At 37.4% G+C, this 24931-nt stretch overlaps 1 protein-coding gene across 2 annotated transcripts; it reads left to right on the top strand.

The window, feature by feature from the left end:
* The first annotated feature begins 4555 nt into the window (after positions 1–4555).
* On the top strand, positions 4556–23611 carry LOC119071474 (GTPase-activating protein CdGAPr). Of its 2 annotated transcripts, none has more exons than XM_037176324.1 (13): positions 4556–4648; positions 4830–4941; positions 13275–13495; positions 14688–14990; positions 15055–15884; positions 15946–16047; positions 16111–16241; positions 16302–16628; positions 17206–17702; positions 17762–18616; positions 18679–19719; positions 19789–20861; positions 20929–23611. In XM_037176324.1, the coding sequence occupies exons 3-13, from the start codon at positions 13331–13333 to the stop codon at positions 21002–21004; spliced, it is 5400 nt and encodes a 1799-aa protein (XP_037032219.1). In that variant the 5' UTR covers positions 4556–4648; positions 4830–4941; positions 13275–13330; the 3' UTR covers positions 21005–23611. The 2 variants fall into 2 exon arrangements, with proteins under 2 accessions (XP_037032219.1, XP_037032218.1); XM_037176323.1 differs by having other exon boundaries at positions 4563–4648; positions 4775–4941.
* Positions 23612–24931: the final 1320 nt, after the last annotated feature.

Here is a 24931-nt window from a genome sequence, read left to right as displayed (position 1 = left end):
ACTCAAGATATCGACGTGACGGACAGACGGATAGACGGACAGACAAAATTTTTATTGCAGATTCGTCATCTATGAACATAGGCAAACACTTTGCCCTTACCGTCTGCTTCGAATTCCATCAATTATACACGGCATCGTAATCCTATAAGCCCCTTTGTACTTCGTACGGGGCTAAAAATGCAGCCTTCAAATGGTCCCAATAATTTCTCTGTTGATTTATTTGTTGAACTGCGAGTAAAACCGAAACTAAAAGATTTATCCAAAATTCAAATTCTGAACCGTACTGAAGGCTGATTAGATTTCCGAGGGCGGGTAAAAATAAGGTTTTGATATCCGCTCACAAACACTTTTCAAAAATGGAATGTAATAGAGAGTCAACTTATAAGTTGCAAATAGATCAAGTCCGAGTAACTGTAAACCCGAGCACTGACAGCTACACCGTCATCCATAGAGAGAGAACCCTAACCACAACTCTGTGAAAAAAATTGTTGTTTTTGAGCTGCTGTTTAATTTTGTGTTTTGTCCAGATCAACAAAAACAAACGAGCCGTCTGAACAGTCGGAGCGTTCGCTGCGACTGAGCCCCGTACGAACCCGTACATCTATTGCGTACGTGACCCTAGTTCGTCGGTCGCCCTACTCTTACCCTAAGCCTACTGCGACCGTAAACGTCGTTAAAGTAAAATTCTTATGAAATGTGTACGTCTTAAAAATTACGCAAAGCGCAATTACGAAGTCCCGTACGACGTTCCTTTCAACTGTAACCCAAACTAAACGAGCCATCAGAACAGTCGGAGCGTTTGCTGCGACTGAGCCCCGTACAAACCCGTATATCTATTGCGTACGTGAGCCTAGTGCGTCTGTCACCCTACTTTGACCGTAAGCCTATGCGCCGGTTAAAGTAGTTAAAGTAAAATTATTATGTAATGTGTACATCTTAGAAATTGCGCATAGCGCAATTACGAAGCCCCGTACGACGTTCCTTTCAAATAAAACAAAAATTTCAAATATCCCTAAAATTTTAATTTATTGAGTATAAATACACATAGGGCCTAGTAAACAAAAAATACGAAAAACGGATGAAATTTGCTCGAGTTATATGTAAAATACACATAGGGCACTAGTAGCGGCCTTAGTCCGAGGACCCAAATTTAATTTTTTTTTCAACAACATTCTATTCGGCCTTTGATTACCTTCCAAATGAAACAAAAATTACGAAAAACGAATGAAATTTGCTCGAGTTATATGTAAAATACACATAGGGCCGAGGGCCCTAGTAGCGGCCTTAGTCCAAGGACCCAAATTTAATTTTTTTTTCAACAACATTCTATTCGGTGTTCGATTATCTTTCAAATGAAACAAAAATTACGAAAAACGGATGAAATTTACTCGAGTTGTATGTAAAATACGCATAGGGCACTAGTAGCGGCCTTAGTCCGAGGACCCAAATCCAATTTTTTTTTCAACAACTTTCTATTCGGCGTTCGATTACCTTCCAAATGAAACAAAAATTACGAAAAACGGATTAAATTTACTTGAGTTCTATGTAAAATACACATAGGGTCCTAGTAGCTTTTCACTTCTAAGGCCCTAACTCACGGTCCACTCACCCGATTTAAAAAAACTTTTTTTTTCCTGGATTGGTATTGACAATACCTATCATTTGCCGTGTCATTTACATTTATCGTTTATTTTGCCATAAATATCACCAAAAGACCTTAAATCACTTAGGTGGCCCTAACTCACGAACCCATCGTGGCCCATCTTCGAACTTAGCCTCACTATTTTGACTATCTTTCAGGAAAGAAATTGAAATCGGATTTGATTTACTCAAGATATCGACGTGACAGACAGACGGACAGATGGACAGAATTGTTAAAAAAATTTATATTAACCTATATTTACCTATAAATAAACAATTTACGAATAAATATGCTAATATATAGCTCAAAAGAACTATCTACACCGTTATATAGCTCAATATAGCTGTATATATTTATAAATAGATATCCATATTTGGGATGCTTGAAACACCCCACACACATAACCAATCACTTCCCACTGATCAGTGACTTTGTAAGTATCATTTTCTCCGATTTCTATTGTTTTTACAAAAATCCAAAATGGCGGCCGACGGCCATTTTGTCAGGAGGTGGAAAGTAGTACGGCTGCTTTACATTCGATAATACCTTTCAAACAAAAAAAAATGCATGAAATTCGGTCAAAGGTTACTCGAGATATTAACAAAAAAACACCACGTTCACTGTACGGCCGAGTAGCCACATATAAGCTCACTCCAAGAGACCTAGCTCACGCTCCGGTAAACCGAATTCCATGAACTTTTTTTCCCCTGATTGGTACGGTCAATACCTATCTAATAAAGCAAAATCCATCTAAATCTGTTCAAATTTGGCCAACCTACAAGCAAAAACGGCTTGCCGCGCTGTATCTAGTTCACACCAAGCGGTCTAACTAACGAGTCGATCATTCGATTTCCATAAACTTTTTTTTGTCGATCGGTATTGTAAATACCTTTTATTTGACGTATCACTTACATGTGTAGCCTTTGAATGGCCGCAGATATCTTCGGAAAACGTTAAATCACTTATGGGGCCCCAGCTCGGGAGGGGTCGACCCAAAATCGCCCATCTTCGAACTTAGCCTCACTATTTCGACTATCTTTCAGGGAATTTTTTTTTTTGAAATCGGATTTGATTTACTCAAGATATCGACGTGACAGACGGACGGACAAAATTTTTATTGCGGATTCGTTATCTATGAACATAGGCAAACACTTTGCCCTTACCGTCTGCTTCGAATTCCATCAATTACACACGGTATCGTAATCCTATTAGCCCCTTGTACTTCGTACGGGGCTAAAAATTTAATAGATTTCCAATGTATAAAACTTGAAATTATAATGTATGGCATAAGTGTTTAAGCTCAGTATTTTACAAACATTGAAACATTTATTTCTATTTTCAAACTTGAGCAAAGTGCCTGCTCATTTTCGCCAAGGTTCTGAAAGAACAGGTTAAGACACCCACGAGGGCGGCTGACACACAAATTTTGACAAATAGATGTTATTTATTGAACATACTCATTACAGATTGTTTGAAATGTCAACTTGAAGAAAAAAAAAAGTTTTTATCAGGTTTACATTACAAACAATCTGTAATGAGTATGTTCAATAAATAGCATCTATTTGTCAAAATTTGTGTATCACCGCCTTCGTGATCAACTCATATGTGTCTTAACCTGTTCTTTCAGAACCTTGATTTTCGCTGCACATATTTTCAGGTTAGGGTTTTCTGTGGATGATTTTTGACATTTCGAATAACCTTGGACTTGACCCATTATAAGTAATATTCAAGTAGGCTTCGATTTGAAGAAGACGTAAAAATAATTTGCTCCGCGAAATTTTTTTACACAAAATTTAAAATTAGGTAGAAATAATGGTTTCAAGTCATAAAAATGATACGCATTTGAAGTGGATAAACCTTCATGAAGTAGTTGTCTTGTAACATTTTCATAACTGTAAATGCTGTGATGGAAGACGAAAATGGATTTTGGCATAAGTGGGTGAGTCAGTGAGTCAGCTACCACCAGATCAATCGGTGTTGAGGAATTTCGCGCTGTGCCATTCACAATAGGGTGTAGCGGTTTTTACAAAATGTGTTAGTTATTTTAAGGCTCAGCTGGAAATCCACTCAGCTGGTCCATCTGATCATTTTTTGGAAGAAAAAAAATTTTCAAACTTTATTTTGTGCTGCCGCCAGATCGATTTTTGAAAATTTCGTCGTTTTCGGTCCACATAAAAAGTTGAGTCAACATGTTAATCTAATCTCCAGGCTTCACAGATTATTTTATAAAAAGATCAAGTCTAAAAAAATATTTTTTGAGTTCATGACTGATTGTCAAAGTTCCCCGATGGTAATTTTGAGACTTTAATCTCGCCACAAAATTTGATGAAAATGTGCAAAAATGTAAATTAACCTGACAAAAAGTTGTGTTTTTGGTACATGGAATATTGGTGGCGAAAGTCGAATTACCTCAAATCAATAATTTTTTAGCTTATAATGTATTCCCAGGTTCTGACAATGCGAAACCTTCAATTTTAAGCGTTTTCTAAGCTAATTTACGTACTGTTGACAAATTCTAGAGCCAGTAGCTACGTCTCGTTACATTTTCAAATTTTAATGTATTTAATGTTGTAAATTAGCTTAGAAAACGCTTAAAATCCAACAAGTAGCTCCTTATAATTGTTTACAAACTGGAGCTACGCAGGTCACTTGTTATGTTTTATTTTTATGAAAAATAAATGAAATGAAATGACTTATAAGTTATACGTTAATGACACAAACTCTCTAATATCTCTTGAATATAAGTTCGGGTTGTTCAACTTCTCAGGAGTAGAGAGTGTATCCGTTTCGGAATCATGCATAGAACCCGCAGAGCTCTAGGTGTACATGATGAAAAATCTTAAAATTAACAGTGTAAATTTTCACATCTGGCATTACAGACAGACTACACATATTCACAGTAGTATGTGAGAGGTTGCGAGAGAAGACAACAAAAAAAAAACACATAAACTTCAAAATGGTTGCGATAATATTTTGTGTGGTTAAGACACATCACTTTGTTTTAATGTAAGCCAAAGTAAAAACTAAATAATTCCGTGTACAAGTGAGACAGCGTAAATCTATTTCGATTATTTTTACGATAATCGTTTAGTTTGCGGCTAATTTTTGTGTTACTAATAAAGGTTTTTGTAGCGAGAACATTTTTATGTATGGCACCTAATGGTATTTTTGTGTTCGATAAAAACAGGGTGTTCCGCGGTAATAATAACCATTGTGCATAGATTTTCTAGTGCTTTAAATATTCGGAAAGGATTATAATTGATCAAAATGTTTTTGGCACAACGTTTTCATACAAAAAGGTATTTAGAGTGTTTAATTTTAGCCATAAAATAGTATTTCCTAAAGTTGATCTATTTAAGACAGTCACCAAGTGTACGTCATTGTTCTTCCACAAAAATAGATGTAGAATGGGGACAATCATATTATGAGACATCAAGTGATATTCATTTGTTTTGTTCCGGAATTTCATTAATTTAATCATTTAGTCATCGTAACAAGTAAACGAAATTAATTTAGTGGGGAACGGGGAACTAGCGAATGTCGAACTACAACTACCTCATCATCTCGCCAAATTAACAACTGACAAAACATAAGTATCGTCGCCTTTGAGTATATTCATCACCAAATTGAAATGGAAGTAACAAGTATCATACCACAATCGATGTTATGTGGTTTAATCAAAAGCTTTAATTAGGCGATTGAACTAAAGTCTCAATTTAAATTCACTCATGTAATTGAGAGGAAGAATGCAGAACTGAACTCTTTCTTCTTTCTCGCCTGTGCTAAATATTATAGGGTGATACTTCATTGCGTTCGATGAATGAGGGCAAGAATTGTCATTTGCATAATAAAATGAAAGTTCCGAGTATTTTGATGATTTGAGTCAATCGACTCGCAGAAACATTACTTAAGACAAGACCTGTATCCCTCTGGTTGTTTTTTATAATATATTTGTATGCAATTCAGTAAGCGAATTCGATACCTACGCCGCCTGTGTGCAATGTCGTTTGAACCAGTTTTATTTCATCAAAAAATGAGTGAGAAAAAAACTTTATCGCAACCAAAATGACAACCCTCCCCTTCGAAGATAAACAAATTTTCCCACAGATGCGGAATGTACTAAAAAATACTCAATTCTGCAACTTCTTGTCTATGAGGAAGGCAGGAAATGGGACCATCCAAATAAAACAACACTCCATGCTTATACCATATCCAATGGTTCATCTAGTTGTTCGTAGGTACCACATCATCTTGACTTATGTTCACATTGTTTATGCTTCTTCGGCTGCAAACTGATTAGAGGATCTTAACTTATCCCATGTTTTCTATCCATAGATACACTGTAATCGTAAACATTTCATTGAAATAATACAAATTTGCTCACCTGTCGAAGAAAAGTGAAAATTTGCTTTTCGAGGGTTTCTTTCGTGGCCAGAACTTACCCAGATCCACATATCACCCGAGAAAATGCAACTTTAAATTTTCACCGCGAGGTAGACACATAATTTGTCACAACAAAACACCCGCAGTATCATCTGGGGTAAATTGATATTTTCTCGCATGCATTGTGAAATAGTTATCTATGCCACCGATATTGAGCACACATACTGCGTGAAATGTTGTTGGAATTGAGTCTTTGATTTATTTTGACGTTTGATAAAAGAATCGGGCCTCTATTTAGGGAGCTATGGCTCTCGGCTCTCGGAAGTTACCATAGAAGCGCCATACATTTACACGTAAATCGAATGTTTTACATCTTTATGTGTTGCGATTTAGTGTCTTAGAAAACGTTTTTAAGTTTAGGGCTTTGAATACATCATGATGCGATAAGCTTTAATGTCTGTGTTGTTTCACCGAACATATTGGTGATATGTTCATTTCATAGAATATTCGTTTTTCATTTACATATCCACTGCTCTCTGAAATCAGAATAACAAGAACATATGGAATTTGACTCGGCAATATTAAAATGTTTAAAAACAAAACGACAGCTGCTTGATTTGATTAGTTTTTGAGTTTCATCTAACGTACCAGGTACAAATTAATAGCAATTTGAATTTTTTTGTTCACATTTTATGACTGCTACTTGACTAAGTAGATTATTATGAATGGATATGATGTAATAAGATAAGTTATAAATTTTATCACATACGCGCGGTGTTCGGATGTCAAAATTACTTGACTAGAAGTTTAATTCAAAAATTACACTTCAGGTCTATGTTGTTGTCTCGTTTTCGCTTATGTGATAAAATAGAGTACACACTTGTCACTATCAGTCTCGGCAAGCCTCGACTTCTTCGTGACAAGTGTGTAATATATATTACTCAGCACACTGTGTGTCTAGAGAGAACAGAAGAAAATTTGTTTATCTTCGAGGAGGAGAGTTGCAGAAATCTTACAGAATCGTAAGGTATTTTACTCAACAATGTAGTAACAAAACAAAATTTGACTCAACTTCGCAGAAACTCCAGCCATCTGTTTTGAGATGGGAACAATATTTTGTGAAACGCAAGATTATAGTAAAAAAAAACTTAAAACAAGGTATCAGAACAGTCGGAGCGTTTGCTGTGACTGAGTCCCGTACGACCCGTGAACCTATTTTATCCGAAACCATTATACGTCCGTAACCCCTTATTCGACCATTATCAAAATGCTTCTGTACCTCATTGCGTACTTGACATCTTTGCAAATTTACTGAAAGTATTCATCTTAAAAATTGCGAAAATTACAGTGAACGACATCTCAAATGTCTCACTGTCATTTTTTTCAGAGAATGTCATTGTGAATTTGCAATGACACAATAAAATCCTCAGAAAAATTTGACAGTGAGACATTTGAGATGTCGTTCACTGTAGAAGTAAAAAAAAACAAAAGTTTACGATATAATCTAAGAATCCGAATTTACAACTTTTTTTACCAATTTTCTTTCCAAACGAAACAAAAAATTGCAAAATCTGATGAAAAATTCTCAATTTATGTGCAAGAACCACTTAGCAGCCTCAGTCCAAGGGCCCAAATTTGAAACTTTCTTACCACCATTCTATTCGGTATTCGATTATCTCGCAAATAAAACAGAAACTAGCATAATAAGATGACATTTACTCGACTTTTGTGTAAAAAAACACTTAGGCCAGAGTAGCGGCCTTAGTCCAAGTGCCCAAATTTGAAACTTTTTTGCCACCATTCTATTCGACATTCAATTATCTCTTAAATGAAACAAAAACTAGCAAAATCGGATGAGATTTACTCGATTTATGTGCAAAAAACACTTAGGGCCTAGTAGCGGCCTTAGTCCAAGGGCCCAAATTAGAAACTTTTTTCACCACATTCTTTTCGGTATTCAATTACCTTCCATAAAAAACTAAATCTAGCAAAATCAGATAAAATTTACTCGATTTATGTGCAAAAAAACACTGAAGGCCGAGTAACGGCCTTTGAGCACTCCCAACAAGCCAACGTTGCATCCAACACAAAAACAATGTCCAGCTTGTTCTACTCGTCAATACCCTTCATTTGACATAACACAAGCAGCTAAAACAACTATAGGGCCCTAGTTCTGGAAGGGCCAGCCCTACCATGTCCATTTTCGAACTTGACCTCACCATACCAATTGGGAAAAAAGAATTTTCAAAAAAGGTTGTGATTTACTCAAGTTACACAGGGACGGACGGACGGACCGACATATTTTTATAGTCAAACGGCATATTAATCTTATAAGACCCCAGTACTTCGTACGGGGCTAAAAAAGGTGTCATTAGAATCAAACTTATGTACTACGTCGCAGTCTGAATTGATATGCCTCCCCACTATACTTATAAAAATTTCTCATATTCACTAGTACTTCAAACGGGACTAAAAGATTTAATTGTACAATTTAGTCGATGTTCAGATGTTTTTTTATAGCTGTGCTAACACTCAGTTTGAAAAAACAGTGTTACATAAAGCGTACTGGTTCTCGGCATATTTTGTTTACTTAAACATAGATAGATATCAAAAAAAAAGAAACAAAAAGCTAATGAAAATATAAACATGAATAAACTTCAATATGGTTACATAAAAACTTAAATTCTTATAGCCAACTCGTAAATATACTCAATCAAACTGTACTCTATTGAGATCCACTTCACCAATTCGTGAATTAATTTATTTTCTTCACACCATAAGCAGCAACACCCCACATAAATAATAATAGTATGCGCTTTATTTGTATTCTTAACGAGTACAAACTGGAATAAATACAGTCGAATTAAACAAGAAATCAGCACATTTATGTTTTTAATGAAATCCATATGTTTGTAAGGTCATCAGATGTCTCAGATGTTATATGATTTTGATCCCGAGCTACTTTAAAAAAGCTCGAAATTGAAAACTGAAAAGAAATTCAAGTCTACTTCGAATTTCAATTGTTTTAATTCAGAGTCAAATCAAAATCTGAAGTAAAACACAGAAGCAGAAAATGTGTCGGGTTTCAAAATTCCGTGAGTGTATGTAAAGCTTTACAATATCGTAATACGTGGTACATACGACAATAGTATTTTTGTATAAAAAAAATCATTTCTTCGGTGTTTACTGAGTTATTTGATCAAACCTATGTCATGTTTTTTGAGTAAGGGACACCTCAGTTATTTATATTTATGTTGATGTTAATGATCACAGCTCCTATATGGATTTCCTCTAACCTCCATGGATATAAGGAAATTCTGGTTGCAAGCAAAACTGAACGCTTCATCTTTTTGTGAACCAACGTCACAGCTGTGACATTTCTTAGATATTTTACCAGAGTGAACCCATATCATCTGTGGCACCTCTACTGGCCAACCGAGGTTTCCTGTTAAGGTGCGGCAAGAAATGTCAACTGAGATATCCACAAAATAATACAATATCCCAGCAAAAATGTGCTAATTCCTTATTTCACTCGACTGTACAACTTGTCTAATAAAGAACAGTAAGATTATGTTCAATTCGACAAATTGGCACTTCATATGCAGTTAATATATTCGTTCTATTATTCGCTCGTAGAAAATAACGTTTACTTGTTGTTGTTGTTCAAATACGATTGAATGCGCAACCCAGTTATCGTAATAAGTTTGTCAACCAGTTTTTTTTTCTTTTACAAGATTCAAACTTGATTTTTTATTGAACAAATGCCATCAATCAAGACTTTCTCGAAGAAGGTATGTTAGAAAATGCTCTTATTTTCGTCATATAAGTAGCATTGAGTTTTTTGTCTCTTTTTGATCCAGTGAAGTAGGAATAAGAACAAATAACGTAAATGCAAAATGGTATGACTAGATGACCAGATCGGAACAGTGACAGGAACCATTCGCTGTCTTTAATATAAATAAAAAATCTGCAATTTTATTCGCATTACCAAGGTAATTGTTCTAACGTCGACATCATCATTTGCTGGTTTGTTTAGTATAGCATTAAAATGCAGCAGACCAATGCAGCACGAAACGTATAACAAAAACATTCGCTAAAGTACAGGAGAGAACCGACAATTAGTCGGGAAAGTGCATTTCTCATTTTCTTAATAAGTAAATAATCGTTAAAAACCATACGCAGAACATCCAACGTTTAATATTTTCAAAGTTGGAATAAAAATTCACGAAACTTATATCACATTTGAAAAACATAAAGAGTTACTCGATACATCCACGTTGGTAACGTACAGCACGATTTAAAATTTCGAACGTTTTACTCGTATGTTCGACTCTTTTTCAGTAAACGAAAATCGTAGTGAGAAAATTTGTTTTCCGGACCACTAAATGATTCCAAAAATCTTTTTTTTTTGAAATAAGCTAGTTAACACTACATTTTGAGGCGGTTTGAAATTGAAATTATCAGACATACGGAAAAAAACCACTCTAGAGTATACACTAAGAATAATGGCATTGTTCGTTCCTGAACTCATGATATGATCACTAAATGCAAATAGCATAACTTTAGGATAATTTTTGATCACAATCAGACTTCAACGACGTTCGTTGAACTCGAAATTATGAAAAAATTGGTCAAATTTGGGCAACTTTTTACTTCGTGCAACTTCCTGGCCTGCAATACAATTTTTCTGAGGTTTAGTTTACGTGGCATGATAGTGAGTGTGTCCAGCTACAACACCCCATAGTCGATTTCACGGAAATGTTCTGTTGCAGGCCAGCAGTACTGTGCGAAAATCTACCATACTTTCATTGTTTACTCCCAAACGTACAGTGGTACCGACTCGTGCCTATACTCTAATGATAGGTCTTTTAGAGGTGCACACTCGCACAACATTTCAACTTTTAAAAAATCGTCTACCTCGAGTTAATACTAAAAAAGTGTTTTCCCTACCCTATGACATGTGCTTGCATTTTACTAATTTACACCAAGAGTACATAATTAATAAAAAAAGGAAAAGATACGTATTGTCTAGAATTGAAAGACGAATCCAACACGCTATAGCTCGCTCGGATCGCCGAACCTTAGTATTGATTTTCCCCAAAATTGGTTCAAATCTTGGCGATATCACTCTTAAGATTAAAATATAAAAAAATAAAAGTTTAAAAGATCGACTCAGTCATCCGTAAAAAATTGAATTTCGACTGGACGGATTTCGATCAAACAAACTGCCAGGGTGTAGCGCATCAGGAATCCGGTAATGCAATTAGTTTTTAAATTAGATCAATATCTGCCTAGCGATAAGACTTTGAAAACCGTGTGTAATTTGTAAGGAGATCAACATTTTTTTCCAAAATGATGTGATGTTCCTAGCACCTTTTCTTTCCTGCTTCGTCCTACAGTAGATTTCTGTTCTCGAGTTTTTTCTCTCAAAATCACCCAGCAAAAACAACACATCTACATTTCTCAAAATATAACTCACCTAAAGTACGCCAGGCGCCTCACATCAAATATTTCAACTGATGATTGTGCTAAGACTGTCATATCACTATATGAAATCTATGCGTAGAGATCAGCGTATTAGCTAGAGTGAAACATTTTTTTTCTTCGTTTTTCTCGAATCGGGCGTCAAACTTATTTGGGCGCCACTGGCATTTGCCCATGTTGCCCATATGGAAAAGACGGCACTGTGTTTTGGCGATATCACTCTTAAGAACTCGTTTTATTTTAATTTTATTTTATAAATAATGAAAAACGATTAATACAGTGCGAGAAAATAAACAAATTACATTTTCAACGAACAATATTCAATATTATACATACATAAAAGTCGTCACATTCATTGGTGGTGGTAATGCATGTGAATTGAATAATAACGACAGTTGGATTATAAATACAACTACTTCTTATCTTTCATCGCCTGTATCTGTAAAAATTTTCTGTAAAAGCATCTGGAATGCTAATTAAAAATCCGTTACATGCTTTTGATTTTCCTATGGTCGGAAATGGCTTACTACATTACTAAGGAAATCAAGACAATTGGTTTGGGAAATTCCAGAATGTAAAATCCATTACAAGACTCGGGTAAAACGTTGAAACGTAATGTTTTCGTGTGATTGTTGACCTCGGCTTCTCCTCGGATCAACAAACATAAATACGAAGACTGGATTTTCTATACTGTTCTGTCTTGCTGCGAAATTTCTTGTGTCGACGTCCAGGATGTATTCCTCAGGTCAGACAGGTACCAACGAGTCGTAATGTTTTTTCTTCTTCATATGATAACTAATGTGGAAGAAGAAATTGAATTGAAATGGTTGGATTTTATAGGCCTCTAACAGTAATGAAAAAGAATTTTTACTCTAAATAAACAAAGAAAAATGTTTAATTATGTTTTATAAACACGCTCAAATTCCAGATATTTTAAGCCTTAAATAAATAAAAAAAAAAAACACGAGAAGGGACCCGTACGAATAGTGTACGTCCAAAAAACTCATATAATATTGAATCTGCACTGCAACACTATATCTATGAATCCCTTGATTTATCTCAATACTATTTCCCACTAAAATTGCTTATAGCAATGGTGACAGCCATGTGCAACTATAAATGATTTTTTTACCGCTGAATATGTTGGGATATAGCTCATACTAAATAACCTCCATACAAACTGCACACACACTCTACTACCCGTAGAGTGTGTGTGCAGTTTGTATGGAGGTTATTTAGCTCATACCTGTCATAGCTGTAGATGTCTATAAATGGGATGCCTGAAATAATCCACCGCTGATGGAAAAGCATAACATATGGGTTTGTTCCAAGTAACTGTAAACACGAAATTTGACTTGCCGAACGAACACGATATTGATGAGGTTATGTCTATGTGGATGAAATTTGACAGTAATTTGACAACTCGTATGGCCTTAGAACAGACATATAACCAATAATTTCTCTGTTGACAGACGCTGTTTCAGCACCATTTTTACTAAGACATTTCAATTTTACTAAAATCCAATAGAAAACTAAAAATAGTACCAATTGCATCACGGTCATCATTACTTTTCCAATGAAAACAATTCATGAAATTCGGATAAAATTGACTCGAGTATCAATGCCCGGCCAATGGACATAACAGTCCCAATAGCCCCTAGCACTTAGTACGGGGCTTTAAAAAAAAATAAAATCGCCTGTTAAGAACGATACCCAAGTAAAAACGTTATCATTATCTCTGTTATTTTTTTTGTATCATTTACAGATTCAGTAGCTAAGACAGGACTTCACATACAAACTCGGTAAAAGCACGAAGCTGATATGGCTGAGAAATCATGTTCACTTGGTGGTGGTGACATTGAAGATCATGATTTTGTTGGAACATCTTCAGATACAAACTCAATTATGAATGTGTCACAGATTTTATCATATTCAACGGATGCACAGACTAAAACTAATGTGAATAAAACGCACAATATTGGAGGGGTAAGTGAGATTTTGGGTATATTACGTTTGAAATTGAAATCCAACATTTTTGGCTTAGATTGCATACAAAAGACCAGTACATAGTGCTTCAAATTTTGAAATGCAATTTTTCTTTTGTGTCTTTCAATTTTTAATCGACTCTTTGAGCGGTAAATGATTCTACATCATGCCTCTAAAATGACCCGTTCATTTTATACCGCTACTCCAAAGTCTAGTCCTTCAAAATAAGAATCTTTGAATTTTCATCTTTTTATTCAAATATTTGAAGATAGAACGTAGTAGACCTGGAGCCTGTGGTATTTTGAGTCCCTCATAAGGTCCTGGAATTCTCTTATGTGCCAAAGGGCGCCCATGAATACGACTGACAAAAAATGTTCTGGCGGGAGTTTTTCTTTTCACTGGGGTCTATGTGAATGCAATAGCATCAAAACTTCGGTCATGTCAAATCACTTAGGAAAAAGTGATTTTTAGAGTTTTCTTTTTGTCTGGCAGCTCACACTTCTTAGTGAATTTTGTCTGGCGTGTGTTTTTCTGTTCCGTAGGTATCGAATGATACCAATTGCAGGTCATGGGGCCATCACGACAAAAATCGGCTATTTTGGGCTTTTAATTTTGTCTGGCAGCTCACACTTCATAGTGAACTTTGTCTGGCGGGTGTTTTTCAGTTCATTGGAGTCCGTGGGCATCGAATGATACTAATTACAGATCATGGTTCATCACGACAAAAATCGTCCATGTTGGGCTTTTAATTTTGTCTGGCAGCTCACAGTTCGTGACGAATTAGTCTGGCGGATGTTTTTCTGTTTATTTGGGTTCGTGGGCATCGAATGACACCAATTTCAGGTCGGGGGCTAATCACAACAAAAAGCGACCATTTTTCAATTTCCCTTTTGTCTGGCATGGCCCAATATGCATTTTCCAGAAAAATAATGGGTACCCTTTGGCACACAAGAGAATTCCAGGACCACAAAAGGGACTCAAAATACCACAGGCTTTAGGTCTGTAGTGTCATCTGTTGAATGTGAAAATTTCGAATTTTATCAAGAGATCGGTCATAATTAATAAAAGGTAGATTTGGAGGCATTGCTAGAATAATATTGCAATTACTTGAAGCCGTGCACAAACAGCATCCACAATATTACTACCACTATTTGCACCCAGGTGTTACCATTCGTTTGTCTTTCCGTCACAGGGATATTGTCGCTTTCCAAAGTTGGAAGAATGTGCTCACTTCCACTACGAACGTGTCGAACTAGGTCAGATTTCTGTTCTCTTAGTTGAAGACAAAACTGATCTGCAAAGCAGCAACGCATCACAACATGAAACATCATCACAAACGGCCACCAGCTGGTTTATTATTAAGGTGACGGCTGAGAAATCCGATCCGTACTTGATAAGGCGATCATTTGAGAACTTGAAAATGTTAGACGAAATGCTTCATCGATGTGTCTACGATCGAAAGATTAGTGGTTTACGAGAACTGGACGAAGTAGAGGTAATTACGAAAGTCGAATCAATCGGATTTTTTTTTGTTTGACAGTGATGTTACATTTATACAGATAACTCCCGATCTCCAAATTGAGAACATCGTATCGACCTATCTTACCAGATTTTCAAATATTGCTTCCGATTCGTTGACATGCGGTCCCGTTTTGACTTGGTTCCAATTGGATAATAAAGGACGACGTCTTCCATTGGCCGATATGGACACGATGAAAAGTATCAACACTCCTGCAGTTGGTGCAGCATACGGAATTCGAAAATACACCGCTCAAGCATGTGACGAAATTTCAATCGATGTTGGTGACATGATATCCGTTATAGACATGCCCAGTCCTGCGGAATCCACTTGGTGGCGTGGTAAAAAAAGTCACCTGCAAAAAAGTCATTACGAAGTCGGATTCTTCCCGCAAACTTGTGTTGCAACAATCGGCGATAAAGTTCCCCGTCATTTAGTTCTTCCAGCGCCGTTAGTAGGATCGTTAGCTGTTTCTCCAACGAAACCCGTCCTACGAAAGCATGGAAAGCTCATCGCTTTCTTTCGTAGTTTCATTTTGTCACGACCCTCACGAAGACGTCTTAAACAGAGCGGAATCTACAAAGAACGTGTATTTTCCTGCGACCTCAGTGAACACTTACTTAACAGTGGTCAGGACATTCCAATGGTTTTAAAGTGCTGCTCCGAATTTATTGAAGAACATGGGATCGTTGATGGCATCTATCGACTGTCTGGCATTACTTCCAATATCCAAAAATTACGCCGCAGTTTCGATGAAGAACGTGTTCCAGATCTTACGCATCCAGAAATACGACAGGACATTCATGCAATGAGTTCGCTTCTAAAAATGTATTTCCGCGAATTGCCGAACCCGTTATGCACGTACCAATTGTACGACATTATAATGAAGTCAATTCGATTCGATTCTTTTCAAACTATTTTCATTTTTCAGATACGATAATTTCGTGGATGCCATACAGACGAAAGGAGATGCAAGCTTAAGACTGAAAGTGATGAAGGAAACGGTTCAAAAACTACCTCCACCGCACTATAGGTAAAATCCAACTTTTCGTTTACCTTTGAAAGTCTCTGACTCGTTGTCATTTGAAACATTTAGGACATTGAAATACTTAGCGCAGCACCTGAACACAATAGCCCGACAATCGGTCAGCACAGGTATGACTGATCGAAATTTGGCGATAGTCTGGGCTCCAAATTTGCTGCGCAGTCCGTCATTGGAATCGGGAGGTCAGTTTGAACCGTTCACTTCATGCCCTCGGCCAATATTAATATATTGATATTCGATAGGTGTGGCAGCACTTCGTGGAGTCGGCGTTCAGGCTGTCGTTACCGAGTACCTGATAACAAATTGTGGACTAATTTTCGATCCGAATGACGACTACGAAAGATATGAGTCACTGCAATATGAATCATCGCTTACTGACACAGAATCAATCCAAGTCGAACAACGAGATCATCTTGATCATTCGTGCATCGAGCGACCGAAGAGTTTGAGTGTTGGAGGCCCAAAGCTCATCAGTCTGGAAGAGGCACAAACTCGTCACAATCGATTAGAATTTATCGATATCAATAAATCCAACATCAACATGACGGGTGGTTCTAGTTCATACATAGGTACGTTGGGAGCCCGATTACCCAATGACCAGTTTTCTCTGGAATTGGGTCTGATCGATAGAGATTAACGTGAGAGATTAACAAAGGACGTCAATGAAATTTAGACATGAATTTGCGTCAGCTGGTCCACTCATTCATACAAAACTGCATATAACTTTATGCTGTTTAACGACTACTACGCCGAGAGAAGTAAATTTACGCCTGAGTTTCACAAACGTCCCCTGTACAGTGAACGTCAGTGAATTTTAGACTTGAGTTTGCTTCAGCTAATCCACTAATACAAACACAATGATTGCTACTCGAGTAACACGCACGTCCTTGGTAGTGATAAAAACGTATAAAGACGAATTAGTAGTTAACAGCGGAAACAAATTCATGTCTAAAATTCACTGACGTCTCCTGTACCTAAAAAAGATCAAAGTCTACGGAGACGTAGCACTGCTTCTAGCTTTAACAAAAAAAAAGTTCGAAGTCTGATCAAATCAAATTAGGCTGTGAAAGACCAACGAATTGTTCGCTGTTTCCTTCGTAGCTTCATAAAAGTTCACAAACAAATGAAAAAAAAAATCCATTTCAGAAGTTGGCGGTGGTCCGAGCAGTTTACCGGACAAGTATCACACTGTTTTGCCAGTGCCTCGAAGCTGGCAAAAGCGGAAGACACATTCTTGGAAGTCCCTATTTACCAGAAATACTCGAAACGCCAATCAAGATGTCAATCCAACGACAGCGAAGAAGACAATCGAGATATCCAGTCCTTGTCAGGTAGAAGTTAACGTCAAGCATATTTCCCTACGCAGCGAAACTGAGAAAATGGCCAAAAGTATTGACATCTACGAAAGTAAACCAATGGAAATTTGTGTGCGCTCCAATTCTATCGACAGTTTGAGAACGGTCGGTCACAGTCGCAGTGTATCGCATGACTCTTACTTTGATTTATTGCAATCACCGTTGCGTGGAGGCGTCACCAGTAGGGAATTATCGGAGCTCGGCATCAATTTCGATCGGGAAGAGCCGGAGATGAGAATTTTCTCCGAAAGTGAAAGTTTGGTGAGCAGTCCTAAAGTTGCCAAAGAGGTCAGTGTTGTAGATAGTTTCCTTAAAGACAAAAGAAAAAGAAAATTCAATTTTTTTAGACATCACGACGGACGTTGCGCTCACGTCCAGATGACTATTCCAATGTAAACAATAGTGTAAACCCTAGTCCAAAGAAACAGCCTCGCCTTAATTTGCAAAGTCCTACGGATGGTGCTCGATGGTCAGCGATTAGCAATACTCAATCGATTAGCACCGATGAAAGTATGTGCAAGCGTTATAAGTTGGAAGATCAACTGTCTGACATACAGTTCATCGACTGTACTACCCCAGAGCATACAACTCTCAATGCGAATACAATTTATACGAGTGTTCAAATCCATAACGCGTCATCGGCTTCAACGCCAACACCACCAACATCACCTTTTGTTCACATCCAAAATGCACCATTATCGAGTGCCCGAAATGCCGATAAGGAAGTATCGGTGGGATTCAACAGAAACAGTTATCCCGACACGAAGCACAATGACCAATCAACGTTGGAACGAAAGGAGGAACGTTTCAGCTATCCGGGAATGGGACGAAAATTTACCGATGACAAGAAGTATGTTTGCCGTCTGCCAGTAAATGAAGATATGAATGCGATAGCACATCATAAGAAAATGTCGAAAGCCGGCCGCTTCAGTTACTGCGATCCTAATTCAATAGCCGCGAACAAGGAACCACCAGTCTCGGCAATTAATTTGATACTTCGCAGCTGTTCTGCAGAGTTGACAAAACAGAACGATACGCAGCGATCGAAGCTAAGCATTGCAACACCATCTAGTCCCAGTCAATCGCCGAGATATTCGTTGCTAGTTGGGGAAACGAGCTCGGAAAACAGCAGTTCGCTAAATACTCCCGTTTTTGAGAACAAGGAATTCTCGACGTTATTGTCTGAGACTAGCTCCAGTCAAGTAAGCATTTCATTTCGAATGACAATTGAAGGTGCTGTAACGGACAATTGTCTCTTTCACAGATTATCACAAACACGAACCGTAGCAATCCCGTCGATGACATGCAAAATATGGAATCGTTGAAACAAGAACTATCCCTCGATCTGGAAGGCTCCAAAATGTCAGTGGATGACACGTCGTTGTCGTCCTTAAACAAACAAATTATAAACATTCCATCAACGCCTAACACTCCGAACTACACGCATACCTCTGGAAACACTAGCCAATCAATGACTCCGAGCGAATTCGGATATCAACATCTGAACCGTCAGTCCGGTGCTGTATCGTTGGAAAGTTCACCGAAATCTTGTGACACAAATTTGTATGAGAATTTGGAGCGATCGTTTAGCAGCTACGATGGAACGACACGGCTGAACATAGCTCAGAAAATAGCTCCAGCGAAATCGTCTAGTCCTATTCGATCTACGATTAACATCACCTACAACCTGAGGTCCCCAGTGAGAAATGCGACGCACGAAAATATATTTTTTTCCGGTAACGCCGATAGCAACAAATCAAAAACAGTATCTGGTGACTACGAGGTGGTGAATGTGGTCAGTGATTTAAAGAGCAAAACAACGAAACCATTGCTGGAAACCAGTTTCGACGAGAACACGGTCTACGAGCAAGTTAAATTCTTTAAAGGGGCTGTGTCTGAGGTCAATTTATTATTGTTGGACAATGGCAACGACAACGAGTGTGTAAATGCTGATTCAAAGCAACCGGAACTTGAGACTGACCTTTTACTGTTTTCAATGGACGATGAAGTGAATGATAGTGCGCCACAAGTCGTTCCCAACGTTGCGTTAGGAGCTACAAAGTCTGAGGAGGATAGTAGTTCAACGTATGCCTGTGCTGACGTCAAACGAAAATTTGTTGAAAATGACGATGTGCTGATGAGTGATGACCATGATGTTGATATTCAAGACAGTCTCGAAATGAATTCGGAATTTTCGTTGTACGAGAACGTTGAGTACCGTAAACCGACGAGCATTTATGAAAATGTTATCATGAAGCCGATAACCAAGCCGCAGGAAAGTAAGGATGACAACGAGTCAAGCCAGGTACATTTGACTTCATGTTCCGATTAATTGCATACGTTTGTACTAAAACTGTAAATATTGTGGTTTCAGGTCACCATCAAGCAACCAGTCAACTTTATCGTACGGCAATTGGCCAATAAATTTGAAACTAGTCCGGTTGACTCGGCCCCGTTTGATTTGATCAAACCTTCCGCAAAAAAACTGGACACAAATCAAAACTCGCCCAGCCTATTCAAATCCAAGATGGATAACAAGCAATTGCACAAAACAGTTAAAATTACTCGTAGCTTGGACGAAAATGCATTCGAACGCGAATTTGGCAGCATCTGCAAATTGGATGGAGTCACAAAGGGTAGTCAACAGATACCACAAATCGATTGTGTAAGCCGGCGAATGTCTCTGGAGTATATTCGACCGAAGACGTTGAATCCCCCGAAGCGCTTACCTGATTTGGATGACAATGAAACTGAAATTTGCAAATCGGAAGGTAAATCTACCCTCAAACCGTCGAGTGCCAAGAAAGTGTCAGACGATGTGGCTGTGCAGTCGGCACCGATAAAAATTACGCCAACCACCGAAAATCCAATATCACTGATTCAGCACAATGTAAACGTTGATATGCCTAGCATTGAGGGCGCAGGCGGTCCGACTGTCTCGAATGACGATGAAAAGAACCCGACTATGCTAACGAATATTAAAGTTCTGGGAAGCTTTAAGCTCGATCGCGAACGAATCGAAAAAATCAAAGAGGAACGTCGTCACCAGTTAAGCGAAAAATTCCGGTCGGAATCGTTCCGCGGCAGTGATCACAGTGAATACAAAAAGGAAAAATCCAAATCCAAAATTGAATTGCGTGAACTTAAAGATATTGAACCAAAGAGCGAATCACTACGCAGCAAAGAATCATCGATCGGCGATTATACGTCAAGCCATGCAACGCTTGGCCTAATTTCGAATCGAGTGAGGCGAATTAGTGATGAGAAGAATCAAAACGAGTGTGTCGATTACATGCTAGACGATGCAAAAATGACGGATGTTAGAGAGAAAGCGGTCACGAATCGGGTGCGACGATTTGATGAGAATGACTTCGGACGAGATCGTGATAATTACTCGACGAATGGTCAACAGATGATTAGTGCTGGTAGGAGCAGTCTCGGGTCGCAGTAAGTTCATTAAAATCAGGTTTTTTGTTTTCAAAAAGAAAATTGTGAAAATTTTACTTTTTTCCAGACGAGAACGAATATCTCCTCAATTTTCGATACGTGACGTTCGGACAATGTTCGAATCTCGTTCACAGAACCAGTGAGAGGATTTGTGTGATCCATTTATTTATGTACATAAAGTACCACTGCAATCATCATCATCTATAGGATGACAAGACCACCGTTTGCAGATATTGTGTTGGCGCGATTCATTTTAACATTTACTTGCACGTCGCTGCTGAAACAACATTTGCCGGAAATCGTTTTGTCATCATCCCAATGTCATTACTATGCAAGTATGTACTATGAAGCAACTTAAACTGCCAAAATTGCAAGTTTTTAAAAAATGTCGTTTATACGTTTAGATGAATAGCTTTAATCTTCCCGATGAGACACTATTTTTTTAATGTAAGATAAACAATGTAATTTTCAAACGTTTTCGGTCCCTCTGACACAAATTTCTTTGACCTTTAAAACAATGTAAAAGTTTAAAGCTTCAGTATACAACCGGTCGGTGAAATGAAATACCACTCGAGTTGACAATTTTGACAGATGGGTCATACATTTGCTGTCAAAATTTAGAGTGAAGAACATGTGAAATATAAATAATTGGTTTGAAAACGAAAGGATAACTTAGCCTTGCCCCAAAACAGTTGAAATGGATTTTTTTATTATTTTAAAACAACGCATTTAGAGCTTCATTTGGCGATGTCCTCAATGTTAACGACACAGTTTCAGTTTCAAATCGACAATGTCAGAATTTCAGTTTCATATTGATTTCGGTTGGTTGTTTTTATAAGTTCCAACAGTTCCACACTGAGCTGAGCTTATTTAGACTTATATTTATGCCATAAAATTGACATCTTTCATCTTTTTCAAAATTTTCGACTGTGACGCAGCTTAAATTCAACCTTTTTTCTTCTACGTCGGCAATCGTTACACTTTTAAGCATTCCGTTCGTTCAAAAGTCTCTTCTCAGGAGCCAATAGTGATCTGAGCAATCTTTACATTTCATTACGCGACTGTAAAAAAATCCCACTTTCTTATCTAACTGTTACTTCTGTACCTCTGATTTCGTATGCTATTTGAAATGGCAAATGAAAGAAATCAGAAAAACCCTCGGAGAAACCAAGACCCTAAAATCAACTTCTAATTATTTGGAAGTTTATAAAAACCTCGAATACGTTGTGTACTGCAAAAAAAACCACTTTGTTTAGTCTACACACAAACATAGGAATTTGCTCATTTCGTTTCAAGCACTGTTCTTCATATAAACAAACATGCATACAATGCAAATCACATATTTCATATTCCAACAAAACAGTCACCAGTTATAGATTTACTTCCTCAATTTCGATCTTACTTCCACATCAAATTCCTCAATTACGACTATGTTGTTCAATCCTATTGCTCAGTACCTCAAACTTCCAATTCCACGCGATCACTTCCTTCCATCGGTCTTTGAACGGATATCAGCTGGACTACGGCTTTTACACCATTCCCAACACCACTAATAATCCAATTCACGATGTAACTTCCGTATCAACTTCCTGTTCTGTTTCTGATGTAACTTCCATGTTCCATTTCCACATTCCGTGACTTCCTAGCTTGTAATTACCGTAACTTCCTCGATCGCTTTACTCGTTCTCGCGACCGTGTCACAGCTTCCCATACAAACGTATCATCATTTCCTTTCCATGACTTCGTCGATTGAAACTGCCATGACTTCCTCGACTGCTTTACTCATTCCCACAAGCGTATCATGGCTTCATGTACAACCGTGTCATTTGATTTCTCTTGTTTCACTTCATATTCGTAGACATTTTCCATAACCGTTGCCATTTTCTTGTCATTCTTTTACACAAAATTTATTTCTTTTCAATAAACCAAAAGAAATTTCGCAGTCCACCTTGTGCTGGGCCCATAACCTGTTGGTTTTCCAGTTTCCCAATGACGAAAGTAAAACGACTGAGTACAAAATAAATGGAATTTATTAAACCAACGTTCGAATAGTTTGACTGATATAAACGAATTGACTGCATTATACTAAGGCATACTAGTTTAGACACACGTCTACTAGATCATGCAATTAGATATCCAACATGTGGACCATTGCCAAGTACTCTAATGAGCTAATTATTACATGATATGTTCACAAACTTTATAAAAACTTTCACGGAGTGAAAACGCCTTAGCGAATTCAAATTGTGCGCCAAAATAGCATTAGAATCACTTAATTGACTGTGACTGAGAACATCGACGAACTTCAAAACTCTGATAAATCTAAAATTGTGATCTCTTAAGGCGAACAGACTGTACTGTTGAGATTTAGATTTTCCATGTTATTGGAGGCAGATCATCGTGGATTCACACCTCTAAAGCATTCATGAGTCTTCAGGATTTCTATTTTCATTTCTATGAATAGTAATTGACATCTCGTTAGTGTTGATAGTTCTCACCACGACGGTTGGATTGTTCTAGAATAGTCAAATCCTTTGAGAGTCAAGACATTGAAACAACGTAAAACTTCAGTCAATGCTAATTTCCTTAAAGAAATTCATCTTAGGAGCTCAGCTTACCCTGAAAATATGGTCTAGTTACGGCCCTGATAACCATGGAGACAGTGTGGGAAAAATCAAGGCTGTATACTTTGGGGAGGTCACGCAGATGCACATATGCGGGTTACACACCAAATTTCATACAAAAAATTCACCACACCATACAAATTCAATTTTGGTGAATTTGTTTGTATGGAAAAGGTGTTCCCGCGTATCTAATAAAATGGCGAACTGCGTGACAGTATACATCCTTGGGACAAATAAAACGAGAAGTCGCATAAAAACCGTCAAACAAATTAAGATCGTTGTAATCCTTTTGTTGCTATTTAACGATTGAAAATTTGCTCTGTGCAACGTTTTAAAATTTTGAATTTACGATTTCAGTGGCTGGTGACTGGCATATTACTGTGATTTGTTGTCTTATGTTTTTCGATTATTTCTTTAAGAATCATTCGTTAGCTGAATTATTTTCTTCACCTCCAAGTGTTCTCGCAAAAGGAATGTCAAGAACTTTCCACAGACTCACAAATGTTGCGTAAGCCGAATTACAAATTGAAAATTTTATGTCACATTTTCTTTGAAGAGATAAACGATTATGTATTTGTGCAACGTAATACCAATAAAATTCATTCACGGTGCGGTTGAATGAATTTTAAATGAGCATTTCGATGCACTTTTGTTATTTTTGGATTGTAGTAGTCAGCTCGGAGCCCTGAACAAGGATCCACAAAAATTTTTGATTTTCATCCGTACCGTTGGTGACATTGGTGCATAGCCCATCCTGTCTACAGATAGAGTGGTGGAAAACTGGTTGTGGTTTCAATGGATAGTGCCTGAAATTCTAATAACAATTGTACAAAAATTTGGTACCCTAAGTGCAAGTGAAGCCTGCAGAGACACGGTAAAGTTTAAAAAAAACGTGATTTTCAAACAGTGATAAAGGTGTGGATGAAGCTAATAGATAGGTGTAGCAGTAGAGCAACATTTCCTCTGCCAATGACCAAAAAATTATTTTTGAAGACAAACTACGTAGAGACCGACAGTAGCTCAAAGTTTGTCTCTCATATTTCAGCAGCATTTTGCAATAACCATGTTTAAAAGACATTTTTTAAATGTTAGAAACTTGGTTATTACAAAATGGTGTCCATTTGGTAAAATTTGCAGGTTTCAAAGGCACCTGAAACACACTTATTAAAATTTTTTGTAATTAGAATGGTTAATTCTGAAATGCTTGAAGTCTCAGCTGTCCATCGACACCACACATGCAATGACTCATGTCAACAGTGCCAATGTGTTGGGTGAATAAGTGAAATACGTCCTTCTACAGCGAAATTTTGTGCTAACTTTGTGCGAACTTTGAGCTACTGTCGGTCTCTACGAAGTTTGTCTTCAAAAATATTTTTTTGGTCATTGGTAGAGGAAATGTTGCCCTACTGCTAGAACCATTTATTTGCTTCTTCCCTCAAGTATTCA

The sequence above is a fragment of the Bradysia coprophila genome (assembly GCF_014529535.1).
Source record: "Bradysia coprophila strain Holo2 chromosome IV unlocalized genomic scaffold, BU_Bcop_v1 contig_5, whole genome shotgun sequence".
NCBI lineage: Eukaryota > Metazoa > Arthropoda > Insecta > Diptera > Sciaridae > Bradysia > Bradysia coprophila.
Note: the sequence above shows the minus strand (reverse complement) of the source record. Positions and strands in the feature narration are given on the sequence as shown.

Bases quoted from the DNA above. Each gene is read 5' to 3' on its own strand.
- LOC119071474 (XM_037176324.1), top strand. From the start codon at position 13,331: ATGGCTGAGAAATCATGTTCACTTGGTGGTGGTGACATTGAAGATCAT. The intron at 13,496-14,687 runs GTAAGTGAGATT...TTTCCGTCACAG, and splicing joins AAACGCACAATATTGGAGGG to GGATATTGTCGCTTTCCAAA. The intron at 16,242-16,301 runs GTCAGTTTGAAC...GATATTCGATAG, and splicing joins TCCGTCATTGGAATCGGGAG to GTGTGGCAGCACTTCGTGGA.